Source organism: Gigantopelta aegis, chromosome 1 (assembly GCF_016097555.1).
Source record: "Gigantopelta aegis isolate Gae_Host chromosome 1, Gae_host_genome, whole genome shotgun sequence".
Classification (NCBI taxonomy): Eukaryota; Metazoa; Mollusca; class Gastropoda; order Neomphalida; family Peltospiridae; genus Gigantopelta; species Gigantopelta aegis.
In genome coordinates this window covers 26279617-26299544 of record NC_054699.1, presented here as the reverse complement: position 1 = coordinate 26299544, position 19928 = coordinate 26279617, and the positions used below count along the sequence as shown (strand labels likewise).

At 40.8% G+C, this 19928-nt stretch overlaps 1 protein-coding gene across 1 annotated transcript in view; it reads right to left on the bottom strand.

Annotated features, from left to right (window-relative positions):
• Window positions 1-7605: 7605 nt before the first annotated feature.
• Window positions 7606-19928, bottom strand: part of LOC121367513 (tetraspanin-7-like) — a 15110-nt gene continuing 2787 nt past the window's right edge. The window contains exons 2-3 of the mRNA XM_041491737.1: window positions 13459-13515; window positions 7606-9331 (exon numbers count right to left, since the gene is read on the bottom strand). Coding sequence (XP_041347671.1) covers window positions 8271-9293 — 1023 coding nt within the window. The 5' untranslated portion in view covers window positions 9294-9331; window positions 13459-13515 and the 3' untranslated portion in view covers window positions 7606-8270. The remainder of the gene's footprint in view (window positions 9332-13458; window positions 13516-19928) is intronic.

Genomic DNA, 19928 nt, shown 5'->3' with positions numbered 1-19928 from the left:
CACTGTCCCTTTAAACAGTTTACAATGACTGTAAACTCAGGACTGTCCCTTTAAACAGTTTACAATGACTGTAAACTCAGGACTGTCCCTTTAAACAGTTTACAATGATTGTAAACTCAGGACTGTCCCTTTAAACATTTTACAATGATTGTAAACTCAGGACTGTCCCTTTAAACATTTTACAATGATTGTAAACCCAGGACTGTCCCTTTAAACAGTTTACAATGATTGTAAACTCAGGACTGTCCCTTTAAACATTTTACAATGACTGTAAACTCAGGACTGTCCCTTTAAACAGTTTACAATGGTTGTAAACTCAGGACTGTCCCTTTAAACATTTTACAATGATTGTAAACCCAGGACTGTCCCTTTAAACAGTTTACAATGATTGTAAACTCAGGACTGTCCCTTTAAACATTTTACAATGATTGTAAACTCAGAACTGTCCCTTTAAACATTTTACAATGGTTGTAAATTAAGGACTGTCCCTTTAAACATTTTACAATGATTGTAAACTCGGGACTGTCCCTTTAAACAGTTTACAATGATTGTAAACTCGGGACTGTCCCTTTAAACAGTTTACAATGATTGTAAACTCGGGACTGTCCCTTTAAACATTTTACAATGGTTGTAAACTCAGGACTGTCCCTTTAAACAGTTTACAATGATTGTAAACTCAGGACTGTCCCTTTAAACAGTTTACAATGATTGTAAACTCGGGACTGTCCCTTTAAACATTTTACAATGGTTGTAAATTAAGGACTGTCCCTTTAATTCACTTCTATTTTACAAAACAGGAAGTGATCAAAAGTAAACGAAAGGGATGTTTGATGAACGACACCTCAGCACATATTAAACTACGGTTATTTTGGTGTCTAACATATGGAAATTTGGTCGATAGAAATAGGACAAGAAACCCATGTTAAAGCAGTAAGAGATATTTATATGCAATTTCCCATTTAGTTAAAACAATATATGACAAAGTCTCGGGGATATTCACTTAATGTGCACCTTGCACTAATCAGGGCCGGGACGTAGCCCAGTGGTACAGCGCTCGCTCGATGCTCGGTCGGTGTGAGATCGATCCCCGTCAGTGGCACCATTGCGCTATTTCTCGTTCCAGCCAGTGCACCACGACTGGTATATCAAAGGCCGTGGTATGTACTACCCTGTCTGTGGGATGGTGCATATAAAAGATCCCTTGCTGCTAATCGAAAAAGAGTAGCCCATGAAGTGGCGACAGCGGGTTTCCTCTCCTAATATCTGTATGGTCCTTAACAATATGTATGACGCCATATAACCATAAATAAAATGTGTTGAGTGCGTCGTTAAATAAAACATTTCTTTCTTTCCTTGCACTTACTAATGCCTTTGATATACTAGGGACTGTTGAGATGACAGGAATACCCTTTTCTTGCTTAGTGGTTGTTTTTATTCTTTGTTGTGATTGGGGTTTTCTAGGGTTTTTTGTTTGTTTGTTTGTTTGTTGGTGATTTGTTTGGGGTTTTGTTGTGTTTTTTGTTGTTTTTTTGTTTTGTTTTTTGTTGTTGTTGTTTGTTTGTTTGTTGTTGTTGTTGTTGGGGTTTTTTGTTTGTTTGTTGTTGTTGTTGTTTTTTGGGGGTTTTTTGTTGTTTTTTTGTTCTTTTTGGGGGGGAGGTTTGGTGGTCACTTGTTTAGGAAAAGGGGCCACTGTCAAAAAACCTTTTTCTGTTTACCAGATGGAGCCTCTATTTAAACTTTAAAAGTTTGTTTGTTAAACGAGACCACTAGAGCACATTGATTTATTAATCATCGGCTATTGGATGTCAAACATTTGGTAATTTTGACATATAACCCGCTACATTTTTCCATTAGTAGCAAGGGATCTTTTATGTGCACCATCCCACAGACAGGATAGCACATACCACGGCCTTTGATATATCAGTCGTGGTGCACTGGCTGGAATGAGAAATAGCCCGATTGGTCCACCGACGGTGGTCGATCACGCACCGACCGCGCATCAAGCGAACGCTCTACCATTGGGCTACGTCCCGCCACTTTTGCACTAACCAAATGCGTTTGATATACTAGGGAGTGTTCAGATGACAGGACTGTCATTTTTTTTGCTTAGTTGTTTTTTTATTCATTGTTTTTTACCGGCCTCGGTGGCGTCGTGGTTAGGCCATCGGTCAGCAGGCCTGTACGTACTTGGTACGGATCCCAGTCGAGGCATGGGATTTTTAATCCAGATACCGACTCCAAACCCTGAGTGAGTGTTCCGCAAGGCTCAATGGGTAGGTGTAAACCACTTGCACCGACCAGTGATCCATAACTGGTTCAACAAAGGCCATAGTTTGTGCTATCCTGCCTGTGGGAAGCGCAAATAAAAGATCCCTTGCTGCTAATCGGAAAGCCCACCCGCCTGCTACCGATTTGATCGGGCTGCTGGTGTTCCCTTGCACCTACCAGTGCAGCCGGTCCCTCCTCTCCCGCCCCCCACCGTTCCTGTCATGGACGGAGGAGCCGGCCAAGGCCGGGTTTCCTCTCAAGGTCTGTGTGGTCCTTAACCATATGTCTGACGCCATATAACCGTAAATGAGTGCGTCGTTAAATAAAACATTTCTTTCTTTCTTTCATTGTTTTTTGTGTTTTTTTCAGTTGAACCTTTAAGTAAATCTTTTCTGTTTATCAGATAAGCCTCCATTTTTTACTTCATATCAAAGGTCATGATATGCACTTTAATCTGTAAGGAAATGCATAGACACTGCATATAAGATTTAAAAAAAATGTAGCGTGTTTTTTCTCTCTCTCGGCTATAGGTCAGAATTGTGCAATATTTGACATCTCAAAGCCGATGGTTAATTAATCGATGTGTTCTTGTTGTGGTGTATTTCATTTCATTTCAACTTATTTTCGTACTTATATCCAGTTAAGGTTCAAGCACGCTGTCCTGGACACACACCTCAGCTATCTGGGCTTTCTGTCAAGGACAGTGGGTTAGTTGTTGGTTGTTAGTGAGAGAGAAGAGGGTGTAGTGTCCTTACACCTACCCAATGAGTCGTTAAAACTCGCTCTGGGTGGGAGCCGGTACTGGGCCGTGAACCGATGGCTTGTGTCCGATGGCTTGACCACGACACCACCGAGATGTTAAACAAATTTTAACGGACGGGACAGGAACTCTATTAACGTGCCCATATCCAGAAGGTTCAGGCACGCCCACCCCGAACGTAGTCTCTTAACATCGCCAGTGACCAATTCCGGGGGGGGGGGGGGGGGGGGCACATTTTAACTGTTGGGACATTGTAAGGGAGAGTATATATGTAATCCAGTCTCGATACCACTGATAACAGTTACCTCCCCTGTCATACGTGTTTGTTTTCAACTTCTGAGACATGGTACAGTCTTTACAAAACGTTTCCGACTATCATAGCAGGGGGGGGGGGGGGGGGGGGGGGGGGGCGTGGGGCGGGGGGTAGGTTGTTCAAACTTTTTTTCAATTACTTATTAAACACATCTTCCTGTTTAGAATATCAGTGTTTAATAATTCAAACTACTTCTGGTTTGTAGTATATGTTGTTAAATGTTTCGTGTTTAGAAATTCGGTGTTCCATGTTAGGCCTACTATCTAAGACGATTACAAATCTTCCATTAGCAGAATTCAATATCGTAACTCAGCACAATATGAAGGAAGGAAGGAAAGATGGAAGGAAGGAAAGATGGAAGGAAGGAATGTTTTATTTAACGACACACCACTCATCATATTTTAATTACAGTTATGTGGCGTAGAACATATATTTAAGGCCCTGCACAAGATAAAGTTCAAAAGATGTATATAGTCGTATGTGCATAGAGTCATAAAGCACTGTCAGGTACCGACAGTCGCGCTTGATGCGCGGACGGTCTAGGATCGATTCCCGTCGGTGAGCCCATTTTTTCTGTGATCTAGATTCAAAACAAAACTTAATTAATATTTCTCTGCAATTTGATAGAGACGACGTAGTTGTCTTACACCCACAAGGGCAGATCCAAGAGAGTGGAACAGAGGCCCTATTAAGGTCTAAAAATACAACCTGCGACACATGAATTACAACTGCGACTGTGACACTTAATTTACCAGGCACGGCGGAGCAGGGGGAGTGGAGGGCTGGGGGTCATATCCCCCCCCCCCCGAATCCCCTAAAAACTTTGCTTTTGTTCTAGATCTGTCACCCCCCCCCCCCCAACACACATACACACACACCACCACCACTCTAATCTCAGTCATCACCCTCAGTGTCTACTTGCTTCCGCCGTATCTATAAGCAAAGTTTGACACTTGGTTTACAAAGTGTGACACTTGATTTACCAATTGTGACACTTGATTTACAAACTGTGACACTTGATTTACAAACTGTGATATTTGATTGACCAGTTGTGACACTTGGCTTACAAACTGTGACACTTGATTTACCAATTGTGACACTTGATTTACAAACTGTGCCACTTGATTTACAAACTATGATACTTGATTGACCAATTGTGACACTTGGCTTATAGACTGTGACACTTGATTTACCAATTGTGACACTTGATTTACAAACTGTGCCACTTGATTTACAAACTATGATACTTGATTGACCAATTGTGACACTTGGCTTACAAACTGTGACACTTGATTTACCAATTGTGACACTTGATTTACACACTGTGACACTTGATTTACAAACTGTGACACTTGGCGAAACGTGAATTACAGGATGTTCATTTTCGGAATCGGATCCGATGGCTAATATCCAAAACAATGTTAAAAAACAAAACAAAAACAAAGCACTAATTACTATTTAATATACGTAAAACATAAATATGTTACTTTTATACAAATATTATTGAAAGAAAATGTCGTACGATCTTTGTAAAAAGGTCATGTCAGTACTAATAAATTACATAAGGCAAAAGCCACTTTAAGAATGATTTATGAAACCATATTTATCACAAAATGGTAAATTAATTATTGGCGTTCTCTCTCTCTCTCTCTCTCTCTCTCTCTCTCTCTCTCTCTCTCTCTCTCTCTCTCTCTCTCTCTCTCTCTCGTGGTCGGTTTGGGATCGATCCCTGTCGGTGGGCCCATTGGGCTATTTCTCGTTCCAGCCAGTGCACCACGACTGGTATATCATAGGCTATAGCATGTACTATCTGGTCTGTAGGATGATGAATATAAAAAATCCCTTGCTGCAAAAATGTAGCGGGTTTCCTCTCTATTACTGTGTCGGTAAATTACCATATGTTTGACATCCAATAGCCGATGATTACTAAATCAATGTGCTCTTGTGGTGTCGTTAAACAAAAACAAACTTATTTGTCATTTCTTAAAGTCTATATTTTTACTTGCATTTTTATTTGCTCAATTCACTTGTTAAAGGGAGATTACTCTTGAGGTAGATATCAGTGCTACGGAACTTGGTTATCCGTATGCTTTTTATATATATATATATAAAAATAATACTGTCCGGAGTAACGAGGTTCATCTATATTTCCAAGACCCATAGTACACACCTTCAAGAATATTATATCTGATTGATTTCCAAAACGAAACATTTGTGTAGCCTACACAACTTTAAATGTACAAGGCATATGTTCAATAGGGAGTACGTACAAGAAACATCATTGTATAAAGTTGTTTCAGTTAGGTTGTCACAAATCCATTGGTTTTCCCGTCCCCAACCAGCGCTCCACAGCTGGTATATTACAGACTGCAGTAGCGTCGGACACAATGTATATGATACGATCCATACTATGTGAGCGCCATAGGAAGAGAAGAAAAAAAACGTTCCTGGCCCAAAAAGTGGTACGGCCATACCTGTACCGGCCGTACCACTTCCGACAGGGCCGGATTTAGACCTTGGGGGGGGGGGGGGGGGGGGGGGGGGGGGGGGGGGGGGGGGGACACTTCAGGTTCGGGGACCCCTCATCATAGAAATTAAATTACATAACAAACAATTTTTTTTTTTAATTATTACATTTTTTAATAAAGGAAGTCCTTAGTCTGGGGGAGGTGGTCCTCTGGCAGGGGAGCAGGGGCAGTTACCCCCTTATAAATCCGGCACTACTTTTATCAACTCGTGCTAATAAATTATGATATCACAAGACACTCGGGGAATATCCTCAATATGACATGATCAGTTTTATTAATGTTATGTTAACATTATCAGCAATGGAACTGATTTGGTCTAGCAGAAACAAGACATTTATCCATTCATCTTGATTCCCTAAATTTGTATCTTAATCCCATAAACTTGTATCTGCCTAAATTTCAAGCACTCTTCTGCCCTAGACACACATCGTAACAAAAAGTAAAGTTTGTTTTATTTAACGACGCCGCTAGAGCACACTGATTTTTTATCTTATCATCGGCTATTGGATGTCAAACATATGGTCATTCTGACACTGTTTTTAGAGGAAACCCGCTGTCGCCACATAGGCTACTCTTTTTACGACAGGCAGCAAGGGATCTTTTATTTGCGCTTCCCACAGGCAGGATAGCACAAACCATGGCCTTTGTTGAACCAGTTATGGATCACTGGTCGGTGCAAGTGGTTTACACCTACCCATTGAGCCTTGCGGAGCACTCACTCAGGGTTTGGAGTCGGTATCTCGATTCAAAATCCCATGCCTCAACTGGGATCCGAACCCAGTACCTACCAGCCTGTAGACCGATGGCCTGCCACGACGCCACCGAGGCCGGTTACACATCGTAACACGTCAGCCATCCGTGCTTATAAACCTTTTAGACTCCTCGAACGTGTAGTGGTTAATCATCGGACTTAAGGATGGTAGGTACCGGGTCCACCTCCCTGTGCCGGCTCCCACCCAGAGCGAGTTTTAACGAATCAATGGGTACGTGTAAGGCCACATCATCATCGATCATCTAACCCTCTGCCCTGGACAGACAGCCCAGATAGCTGAGGTGTGTCCAGAAAAAAAAGAGTGCTTGAACCTTAATTGGATACAAGCACGAAACATAAATATAAATGAAAATCGGCCCCAGTTGTGTAGTGGTCAATAGGTAGGTGTAACACTACTGCGCCGACTTCTCTGTCACAAACCGATAAAAACTAACTACTAAACAACTGTCCTGGACAGACAGTTCAGACAACTGAGGTGTGTACCCAAAACAACTGTCCTGGACAGACAGTTCAGACAACTGAGGTGTGTACCCAAAACAACTGTCCTGGACAGACAGTTCAGACAACTGAGGTGTGTACCCAAAACACCTGTCCTGGACAGACAGTGCAGACAACTGAGGTGTGTACCCAAAACAACTGTCCTGGACAGACAGTCCAGACAACTGAGGTGTGTACCCAGGACAGTGTTTGAACCTTAAAGGGACAATCCTGAGTTTGCTGCAATGTTTAAGATGTTATTGACTAACAGAGACTTTTTAACGATTGTAATTACATATCAAATATATATTTTCTGCATTAAAATATTAGTGGCTGTATATTAAACGTGTTTCTGATTGTTCTAATATTTGTAGTAGATTAAATTTCATTTTATTTCCTAAATTATATTTGTTCATATGTACGAAATTATTTGATGACAAAATCCAGTTTGGGCTTCTTACAAATATTAAGACGATCAAAAACACAATGAATATATAGACACTGATATTCTAAACAAGAAAATATATTTAATATGTAAGTTTAATCGTAGAAATATTTTATTTGTCGGAAACATCCAATGTCCCTTTAAGATCTTTAATTGTTAGTTCATCTACTTTAAGGTCCACTTTCGGTTATTGCAAGTTTATTGAATATAGAGCATATACACAGTATCTTTTCATACACAGGAGGGGCAGGACGTAGCCCTGTGGTACAGCGCTCGCTCGATGCACGGTCAGTGTGGGATTGATTCCCGTTGCTGGGCCCATTGGGCTATTTCTTGTTCCAGCCAGTGTACCACGACTGGTATTTTATTAGTCGGAAATATCTTACAATGCAGTAAACGCAGGAATGTCCCTTTAATTGGATACAAGCACAAGAATAAATATGCCTGAAATTAATCATATTCTCAAGCAATGGGGGAAGGCATTTCATCAGCAGAAGATGGTAGGGCGGGTGGCTGTTCACTCCCTATTGTGCCCCCCTCCCACCCCACCCCCTAGTTTTAGAGTTGTGGGACAAGTGCCCCCCCCCCCAACACCCCGTTTCCGACGCCTATGTTGGATGTAAGCACGGAAATAAATAAATGAATGAATGAATGTTAAAGACACCCCAGCACGAAACAAAAGAGTAAAAATAAAATTACTCATGTTCTCAAGCAATGGGATAAGGCATTTCCTCAGCAGTAGGCCTAGGTGGTGAGGCGGGTGACTGTTCACTCGCAAACTGTGGGTGTCTAGGCTGATCACTTTGTGAACAGGTGGCGCTACCCACTCGTGTGTCCGCACCCTGCACAGTTCTCACGGGATTCAACGAGATATCGTTGCTACGCACCGACACCGTCACAACACCTTGTCTGTAGCGCTCTGAATGACTTTGTGTCTTGACGACATACACCCCGACCACGCTGGAGCGCTGCAACTTTCGAATGATGTACGTGACAACCACGAGAAGCGCCACCTGTGCCACCGCTAACAAAGGGGAGATCACTCGCACCATAAGCAACAAGGTCTTCATCTCCTTCCAGACTTTCCGATAACAGGGGACTCCGAAAATACGTTCACTGGAGTCAGGATCCGAGACGATACATCGATCATCATCGTTGTTGTCCGAATCGCACACGCAGCTCTTCGGCATCAGGCCGAAAGTTCCCGAAAGGATCGTAAAATTCCGAGGCAGCAGATCCGTGAAGTTGGTCGCTCCGCAGCAATGGTAATACCTCTGAGTCTTCTCGATGCATTCGACGTGGTCGTCGTGGCCCCTGTAATACGTAAACACCGCGACCATGTCGTCGCGAAGCTTCCCCTTCGACATGATCAGCGTGTGTATGTGCGCCATTATGGGCGCCACGATCTCCAGCGAAAGGGTTAACGCCAGAATAATCAGATACAGGCTCGTCCTGTAATCTCTCCTCGTTCTGCTGCACACCTTAATGAGCATGCGCGATGACGTCACGATCAGGAACAGGGACGCCGCCAGCAGGACGTAGATGGAGGTGAAGTATTCGGTCAAGAAGCGGCAGGAGTAGGTCCGCTTCGTGCTCAGCCAACCCGTAAGCACTGCCGTGGCAACGCCGAGGAAGCAGTACATGGAGAAGAAGACGATGGTGAAGTAGCGCACCACTTTGTACCGGATATCCGGTTCGTCGATGTGAGGGACCTTCAGGTATCTGAGCATGGTTGTTTCCCTCAAGAGGTTATGGATAGAAGGTCATGCTGGAAAAAAAAGAAGAAGGAAAATAGTTTAAAATATGATTTAGTGTAGGTTTTCTTTATTAATTGATAAAAGTTAATATAATCAGTTCTAGCACACACTATATAAACACACACGCACGCACGAAAGCACGCTCGCTCACACACAGACGCACACGCACACGTACAGACACAAACAGACGCACACGCACACACAAACATGCACACACAAACAGACGCACACAGATTCACACACGCACAGACACACACACACACCACGCACACATATTCACACACGTACAGACGCACTACACTACATACACACATACGCCACACATACACCACACACACACACACTACACACACATATACCACACACACACAAACACAAACACACCACACTACACACACACATATACACACTACACACACATACACCACACACACAAACACAAACACACACCACACTACACACACACACAAACAAACACAGCACACTACACACACACACACAGAGAGAGAGAGAGAGAGAGAGAGAGAGAGAGAGAGAGAGAGAGAGAGAGAGAGAGAGAGAGAGAGAGAGAGAGAGAGAATAATACTAATGAAAAAAAAATATATTACGTGTTAACAGTTTTATTTAACGACGCACAACGGCAAGTTTTATTTTACGGTTATATGGCGTCGGACAGATAATCAGAGACAAAACCCGCTGCTGCCACTCCAGGTTACTCTTTTCCATCAGTAGGAAGGGTTCTTTTATATGCACTATCCCACAGACAGAATAGCACACTGTAGCATAGCGAGCGGGGGGGGGGGGGGGGGGGGGGGGGGAATGCCACTCCCAATCAATCTAAAATCCTGGCTACACCAGTGATAGCACATACCACTGCCTTTATTACACCAGTTATGGAACAATGGCTGGAACGAGAACTTGTCCAAATGAACCACCGACGTGGATTGATCCTAGATCAATCGCGCATGGGGCGAGCGCTTTGCCACTGGGCTACACCGACCACACCCCCACAGAACATAGAAAAAGATCCCCTGCTGCATTAGGTAAAATGTAGCGGGTTTCGAGTCATAATTACCAAATATTTGACATCCAATAGCCGATGATTAATTAATCAATGCGCTCTAGTGAAGTCGTGAAACAAGACAAACTAACTTTAATTTTGTGATATAAAGGCATTATGACCTTAAAATTTCAAACTGTGTTTGGCGAATGGCGTACCAAATGAATGTTTACGTAAGAAATCATTGTAAACAATAACAAATCATATTACAAAAATCAGGGGCGTACCCTCCTGGAAGTTTGGGGGGGGGGGGGGGGGGGGGGGGGGGGACAGTTACCTCCCTGAGAATCTCACTTTTTTGTACTCCAGAAAATAGCATACACATCTCAGGGTTTAGTCTCTGTAGTGTTTCATTTGTTTATAAAAGGTAGTGCCCCCCCCCCCCTCCCCCAGGAGTTTGATCAGGGTACGGTTTATGAAATTCTTCAAGGAAAACGAATCAGCGGAAAAAGAAGTTTCCATAAAATCTACAATATGTCGGTAACCGACGCAGACTATTCACACAGGATTTTCTTAACGGGTTCGTGTTTTATATTGTAGTAGTACATTAAAGAGACATACCCTAGTTTAAACCTGTGAAAATTAACACTAAGTTCAATTAATCTACAAACCTGTAACACATTTGGATAAAGTTACAGCTGAGTGAAACATGAGTCTCTGACTTTGAAAATGTGAAATACCCTCTAAAAATAGACTAAAACTGGACCCCATAGCTGTTACTTCTCAGACGCACGTGCGTTTTTAAAAATATGAGAAATGCATTTTGTGATATTAAAAACACTAGGATGACCAAAACCACTTCGAATGTACGGAAATGGATAATAAAAATTATAAACAATGAAATCTAAATAAAGTATGATTTCAGTTATCAAAAACGGCTCTAATAGTAAAAAATATGCCTTAGTGTTTAAAAAGTAGGGTATGTCCCTATAATTGGCAACAACAAATTGGCAACAACAAAAAATGTCCCCTGCGCGTGCTGTAACCTCACCGTGGTGCAGGGGTGTAACATTCTCTTTGAGAATGGCCAATACAGCACAAATCCCCTTGATACAATTAAAATTTTGAATAAAAGTCAGTATCTATCTGTAATATTTGTATTTTTGCACAGTTCTTTATACTGTGTTTTTATTTAAATCTTGAATTTTTATATTGATGTTGATAATCACTTTATTTGTTTGCATTACCATAGTTTGACACCCAATAGCCGATGTATTTTTCGTGCTGGGGTGTCGTTAAACATTCATTCATTCATTCATTTTTATATTGTAGCAGTACATTAATAGGCAACAACAACAAAAAATGCTTGTTTGCTTGTTTAGTTTTGAGGGTTTTTGATGTGGTTTTTGTTTATTTGTTTTTGTTTTGTTGTTAGGGTTTTTTTTTTGTGTTTGAATGAACCCGCTCCCCCACCCACGCTAACTATATTGTAATATCTGACCAAACAAGGATTCGTTCAGAGATCGAATGATAAAATTAGAATGAGTCGAATTACCGGAAACGTACACATTGGACCACGTCCGTGTCCCGTGTCTATTTAAGTAAATCAATAAAAGGTAAACAATGAACACATCGTCGAGATGAATAATCCATGTACATTAAACCACGGAACAAAGCAATACCGTAAAGCGAGTTGTTGTGTCCGTATCTACGCACCGTGTTTATCAACAATAAAACCAAAACAGCAATTCCTATCGTCCTCTCTTTAAACGGCGAGGAGAGAGAACAGCAATTAATATATTTCTGCATGCCTCTGAAATTTGCGCAAACGATGATTTCGTTCGCGTGTCGATCAAGTAAATTTAATTTTACGTGACCAGTTTTTCGTTTGCGTATTAAACTTAGGACCTAATGTACATGGATATAATAAGTTACGCAAAAGAAAGTTAAAAGGTGGTTTTGTTTAACGACACCACTAGAGGATATTGCTACATTAATCATCGGCTGTTGGATGTCAAACATTTGATAATCTAGACATACAGGCTTATAGAGGAAAGAAGAAAGGAAGTTTGTGTTGTTTAACGACACTACTGGAGCACATCGATTGTTTAATCATCGGCTATTGAACGTCAGACATTTAGTAATTTTAACATATAGCCTTAAGCCCCGATCACAATGTCACAATCCGGCATCATTCGTAACAATCCGTTGTGGTCCATAGATGTCCGTATTAAATCCCTGATCAATCGTAGTAGTACTTGTATGTCCAAAAATTCATCACGTATCGAACGACCTTAATGATCCGTAGAAGAACGTAGTAATCGGTTCTAATCCGTAATAAACCGTACTTAAACCGTACTTATTCATACTTAATCGTAGTAATCCCCAGCCTCAAGCCCCGGTCACACTGTCAAGGATCAGGACGCCGGGTCAGCCACGGATACGATCCGTCATCATTCGTGACAATCCGTTGTGGTCCGTACTAAACTGTACCGATCCTTGGCGATCCGTAGCGCTCCCCGTTGTCAACTAACCCCTATCCTTAATAATCCTTTGTTTATCCATCGAAAACCGTAATTAAACCGTGGTGCATCCGTAGGGGACCGTGGATAGAACATTATCCGGGGTTATCCGTGAGGTTTTCATCCGTCGTGGATCCGGCCAGACGATCCTTCACAGTGTGACCGGTGCTTAAGAGAGAAAACCTGCAACATGTTTCTATTTGTAACAAGGGATCTTTTATATGCACCATCCAACAGACAGGATAGTACATGCCACAGCCTTTGATATACCAGTCGTGGTGCACTGGCTGGAACGAGAAATAGCCCAATGGGCCCACCAACGGGGATCGCTCCCATACCGGCCGCGTATCAAGCGATCGTTTTACCACTGGGCTACATCACGCCCCTAGAGAGGAAATCCACTATATTTTTCCATTAGTAGTAAGGCATCTTTTATGTGCACCACCCCACATACAGGATAGCACATATCACAACCTTTAATATACTAGTCGTGGTGCACTGGCTGGAATGAGAAATATTTGTGTGTTGATCACGCAAATCTAATTTTGCGTGACCAATTTTTCGCTTAGAATTATTTTCATGGACATAACAGTTTATGCAAAAAGGAATGGGTTACCTGAAATTATTTCTTCAATGCTCAGATGTCTGTTATGGTAAAGGTTTTCATGTTGCGCTGAAAGAAATAATAATATAATAATAATAATAATAATAATAATAATAAGAAAGAAAGAAAGAAAGAAATGTTTTATTTAACGACACACTCAACACATTTTATTTACGGTTATATGGCGTCAGACATATGGTTAAGGACCACACAGATTTTGATAGGAAACCCGCTGTCGCCACTACATGGGCTACTCTTTCCGAGTAGCAGCAAGGGATCTTTTATTTGCGCTTCCCACAGGCAGGATAACACAAACCATGGCCTTTGTTGAACCAGTTATGGATCACTGGTCGGTGCAAGTGGTTTACACCTACCCAATGAGCCTTGAGGAGAATAATAATAACAATAATAATAATAATAATAATAAATTAATTTAAAAAAAATAAATGAATGAATCAAAATATATATAAATTACAATGAAAGCAAACAAACAAACAAACAATAAACCATCTCTCGAAACAAATGAATAAATGAATGAATGAATAAATAAAATTAATGCATGAATGACTTAATGCGCGTAACTACACCTCAGAAAAAAAAAAAAAAAAAAAAAAAAAAAACCCAAAAAACAACAACAACAACAACCCCAAAAAAAAAAACCACTGTGTCAAACAAATAAAATCAGAAAATAAATTTACTTACATTATATTATTTTATTTTCCTTGTCAATCCACCTTGTAATAATTTCCAAAACAGCCCACGTATCGACATAATATTAGTAATATATTTTTAACAAATCAACCACCCTACGTGTAAGAATATGTACTATAAGAATTGTATGAATTCAAAGAGATGGGGGGGGGGGGGGGGGGGGGGGGGGGGGGGGGGGGGGGGGGGGGGGGGTTTGGGGTTTTTTGGTTTTTGTTGTTTTTTGTTGGGTTTTTTTTTTGGGGGGGGGTGGGTTTTTTTGGGGGTGTTTGGGGGGGGCGGATCGTAGCCCAGTGGTAAAGTGCTCATCTGATGCGCGGTCGGTCTAGGATCGATCCCCATCAGTGGGCCCATTGGGATATTTCTCATTCCAGCCAGTGCACCACGACTGGTATATAAAACGCTGTGGTATGTGCTATCCTGTATGTGGGATGGTGCATATATAAGATTCCTTGCTACTAATGGAACAATAATATATCGGGTTTCCTCTCTAAGTCTATATGTAAAAATTACCAAAATGTTTGACATCAAATGTGCTCTAGTGGTGTCGTTAAACAAAAACACTTTTAACTTTTACTTTCATGGAGACTGGGCCATCGGAATTACTCAAGGAGACAATAATTGACAACATCTACCCTAAGAAACCACAATCCTTTGAAAGCTGAGGCTATGTAAAGAAAGTCGATAGAAAATATCAACAACGCTTCACGTTCATCTATTATGTATGAGCGACAGTCTCTGTAAATCAAATAGAATATATTGTAGAAGTTGTGTTCCATGTCTTTGATTATTCACCTGTTATTAAAGGATTGCTCCCGCAAGGCATTTGGGCTGGTGTGCATATTCAACAATATATAATGCACATTATTGCTCAATATCAACAAGTATATAATGAATAAAACGGTTAAATGTGACGGCTATTATATATAACGGACACAGCTATTTTGTACCATCCCAGTGAATACGCTCTCTGGCGAGCCGGTGGTTACGTGATATTTAACGCGTCACGTCAGGAATTAGTCTTAGAACTGAAGAAACAAACATACCTGATTTTAGTAAAAAAACAAAAAAACATTAATAGAATTTAAAAAATAAAATAAAACAAAAGTTAACAAGCCAAAAAAAAAAAAGAATTGACTGTTCGGCCGAATATTTATATAATTTAAAGTCTGATCTATGTCCACGTGTGTGGCCTAGTTAAGGCCGTTATGGTGCACAGCTTGTAGTGACGAGATGGGTTGCATCCCGTCAAGAAAATCCCTAGATTGACAGCCATTAGATGTTGAAGGTGTTGTGCTGTGCTGAAATACAGATCTTGAGAAGCGGTCTGAACGAGAGAGTATTAGACTAGGGTATAGTCCAGTTGTTATGGTTGGTATAGTGGTGCGGACGGGTCCGACTCCGGAGGATACGAGATGGTATCAATGTAAAACAAAGTAAAATCTAGAAAAGAGTAGTAGGGGCCGAGCCCGCTTCCTATTTCTTCTTAGAGTGGGGCCTTCAATCTTCCAGTGCTGCTACGACAGGCTCGGACATGTAGAGATAAAACGCGAACAACGGTGCGTTCTGCAGAATGGCCGTCATACGAGTCACAGAAAAACAAGTCGACATAAGTCAACCGGAAAAATGACGAGGAGGTAAGGAATCTCGCTAAAAAGGAATCCAAACTGGTGGTGCAGGCCGTCAAAGCGAGAAGCGTTCAATCAGTTCGCATACATCCCAGTAGAAAGCTCCATTTCGCTGACAAAAACAAGAACAAAATGGAGGATTCCCAAGTCGAGCACACGAAAACACGTGCAGTGTGCACAATCGAAACAAACACGTCTTACCGAGGCGAGCTCCAGACTGGGAATGACCTACGTAATGAAATGATAAACGGAGTGGGTTTTTTTAGTTAATTGGCCTATACCGGTACAAAATTGCGTCCAGGCTGTATGTTTATAACATCACAGGTTATTAGGTTATACCTGCCACCTCCAAAATGGTAATGAACTTTATCAGCCGTCATGCTTTAGTACTGTAAATTATTCTGTAAATTCTTGATTAAGTAGACTTTCCCATCTAAAATCACAGAACTGACCAATTACGTAGTCCCAAAAAAGAACATTATCACTTGGGTATCGTGAGTGGTCGTTTTTGCTCCAACGTAGCCTACCAATAGGCCTAATAGTATGCAGTTTTTCTTTGGATTTTTTTTAAGAGAGAAAAATACTATAACCCCGTTCTGTTAATGCAAATTGAAATATATACAGTTAAATAATAATTATTATTATATTATCAAGTCAATTATGTTGTTTCACAAGTCAAGTAAAAGAAAGAAATCTTTTATTTAACGACGCACTCAGCACATTTTATTTACGGTTATATGGCGTCGGACATATGGTTAAGGACAACACAGATATTGAGAGAGGAAACCAGCTGTCGCCACTTCGTGGGCTACTCTTTTCGATTAGCAGCAAGGGGTCTTTTATATGCACCATCCCACAGACAGGATAGCACATACCACGGCCTTTGATATGCCAGTCGTGGTGCACTGGCTGGAACGAGAAATAGCCCAATGGGCCCACCGACGGGGACTGATCCCAGACCGACCGCGCATCAAGCGAACGCTTTGCCGCTGGGCTACGTCCCGCCCCGCGCCTTGTCGTAAATGACTGCGTTTGTTTACACTATGCATACATGAGTTGGCCGGAGTTGACGTCACTTCGCCCCAAACACATAAGGTTCAAGTTTGAGTTTACTATCCCTTTAAACATTTCAGATCACAAACTGTCTGTAGGGAACACCCCCCCACACACACACACACCCACCCCCAAAACAAAACACACACAAAAACACAAAAAAACACAAAAAAAATAAAAAGAAAAGAAAACAAACAACCAAACAAACCCTACATAAAAATTGTTGCTTCAACCTGAAACATCTTCACCTGACCCAAGCATAAAACATCATACTTTAAAAACATTATATATAAGAAAGATGCAAAATTATATGTAATCTAGAGTATACATAGTGTCTTTCTGTCTGCCTGACCGCCGCCATCCCCACCTACCGCTCTCTCTCTCTCTCTCTCTCTGTGTCTCTCTGTGTCTCTCTGTCTCTGTCTCTCTCTCTCGCTCTCTCTCTCTCTCTCTCTCTCTCTCTCTCTTTGCGACGAGCGTGTATACAGATTCCATCCTATTAAAGGGACATTCCTGAGTTTGTTTCACTTTTTAAGATGTTATTGACTAACAGAGACTTTTTAACGATTGTAATTACATATCAAATACATTTTTCTACACTAAATATCAGTGGCTGTATATTAAACGTGTCTCTGATCGTTCTAATATTTGTACTAGGTTCAATTTCATTTTATTTTGTAAAGTATTGTTTTTTCGTACGTACGAAATTATTTGAAGACAAAATCCAATTTGGGCTTCTTACGAATATTAAGACGAACAGAAACACATTGAATATACAGACACTGATATTCTAAACAAGTTTAATCATAGAAATATTTTATTAGTCGGAAACATCTTATAATGCAGCAAACTCAGGAATGTCCCTTTAATAATAATAATAATAATATGCATATTATTCGTATACTTACTACGGCTATAAAATATCGATGTACAACGCGACAATGAATTACCGCTTGACAAAAACGTATGACTTATGCAAACAGTTTAGTAATACTGAATGAAATAAATATTGAATGCTTTTATTCTTGCTCGAGCGTTGCATATCTACTATTATGTACAGTCCTCGATCAGTTTTATTCAATAGCATGTTAAATTATGTATTAAATGCATAATGGTGTAAAGTCACGCAGACCCTAGTTACAGAAAAATGACACTAAATTGAGTTAATCTACAAACCTGCAATACACATTTGGATAATGTTATAACAGAGAGAAATTAAACTCTGTAATGGTTAAACAGGGAAATACCATCAAAAAATAACTAGAGCTTGTGTCGATAACCATTACTTCTCAGACGAACGTGCGTTTTTCGTATACATGTATATTTAAAATTGTTTGAACAGCTGGTTAAAAAAAATATAATTTAACTATCTAGAGAAAAATGTAGGAACAAAATTTGACTATTTCTACAAAACATGATTTACTAAAATTGACCATAGAATATTCTGTCTTCGTTCGCTGGAGTAGGGGAGAGACAGAGATCAAAAGGAAAGTCAGGCAGAATATATTAGGAGAAATAAAGGAAACCCTTTATCTCCACAAAGCCTACTCTAACCAAACACCAGCAAAGATTTTAAAATATATATATATATATATATATTATATACATATATATGTACATATATATATAATAATAGATATATAATGATATATATATATAAACCTAAAACAGCAGTGATAGAAATAAGAATAATATTTTACTAGTCTACCGGACAAATACATCTAGAAATCTACTTGCCCGCCAATATTTTCACTTGTCCAAATGGGGGCCTAAATGATTTGTTGTATTCAAGTACAAGCATGGGGCGTAGGCTAGGGAGGGTCGGGAGAGAAAACACACACACACACACAACACCGCTGAAGCAAATGGTCCGCTTTCAGAACTAACACATACAGGGGTATACATACGGAGTTTCTGGTGGTGCAAAACAAAAATTAGTGTGGGGGGGGGGGGGGTGGGAAAAATGTCCACTGGTTTATATTCGAACCCTCCTCCCACCCCCCCCCCCCCCCACCACCCCCACAGGTCCAGTATCACGCTACGGCCCGGTATCCAGGATAATGAAACTGCCCAATGAAATCTCATTACTTGTCCCTGGACAATCCCAGGGACATTTTGCTCGCCCTAGTAATTCCCCCTTGTCGGCGACCAAACGGACCAGTGCTTATTTCGAACAATGAACAGGACAGTACATGACCACGGACTATAATATGCCTTAATCGGTGAGTTAGTGACAATCACCCATTGCTCGATACTAGATTCACTTGTCGTAGGCGAGCCAATCTTATTTCGAACACTGAACAGGAGCCGGCATAATATCTTATGTTTGTGCTTTACGTAGGATACACTCTTACTCACCTAATCCATGTTGCTTTATATTATACAGATAAACTCCACCTTCCCAGCACTCGATCTTGTGGGGATTTTGTTCCGTCACAAGTCGAACAGTGACTGCAGGTACCTGCGGTTTACTGTAGACGATTTCTAACGGGACACCATGTGACATTTTCTAGGTAGAAACCGTATCGAGGAAATCCATACTAAACAATCGGAATATTAATATGACACGGTTGTTAATGTACCGTACACTTCACGGTTTTGACAGCAAGGTGTTGGTTGTTGACATCAACGACATGGGAAGTAACTTCAACGAAATGGGAAGTAACTTCATCATAGAATATGTGTGGTAGACGAGTCACAATAAATCAATACTTGGTTTTAATGGGATTAGGAACCTTATCCGAAATTATAATGGTATATGCTTATTATAAAAAAAGGGTAGCCTTTGAAAGCCCTCGTATCAGGCGCGGAATCCAGATTTTTTTTTTATTAGAGTAGTCCCAAAACCCAGTTATTATTATTTTTTAATTGAAAATTAGAATTTAAAGGTCCTTGACAGGTGGAGGGATAAATGATTAATTGTTGGTATTCCGAGTTAGTTTGACCGAAAATATATAACGATTTCCCTGGAAACGGACCACCAGTTTTGGTGGTTATGCAGTTGAGGGTTTGATATAAAACGCCCAAATTACTGTAATCTTTGATACAAGTCAAACGGCGGAAGTAAGAGTATTGGGGGGGGGGGGGGGGGGG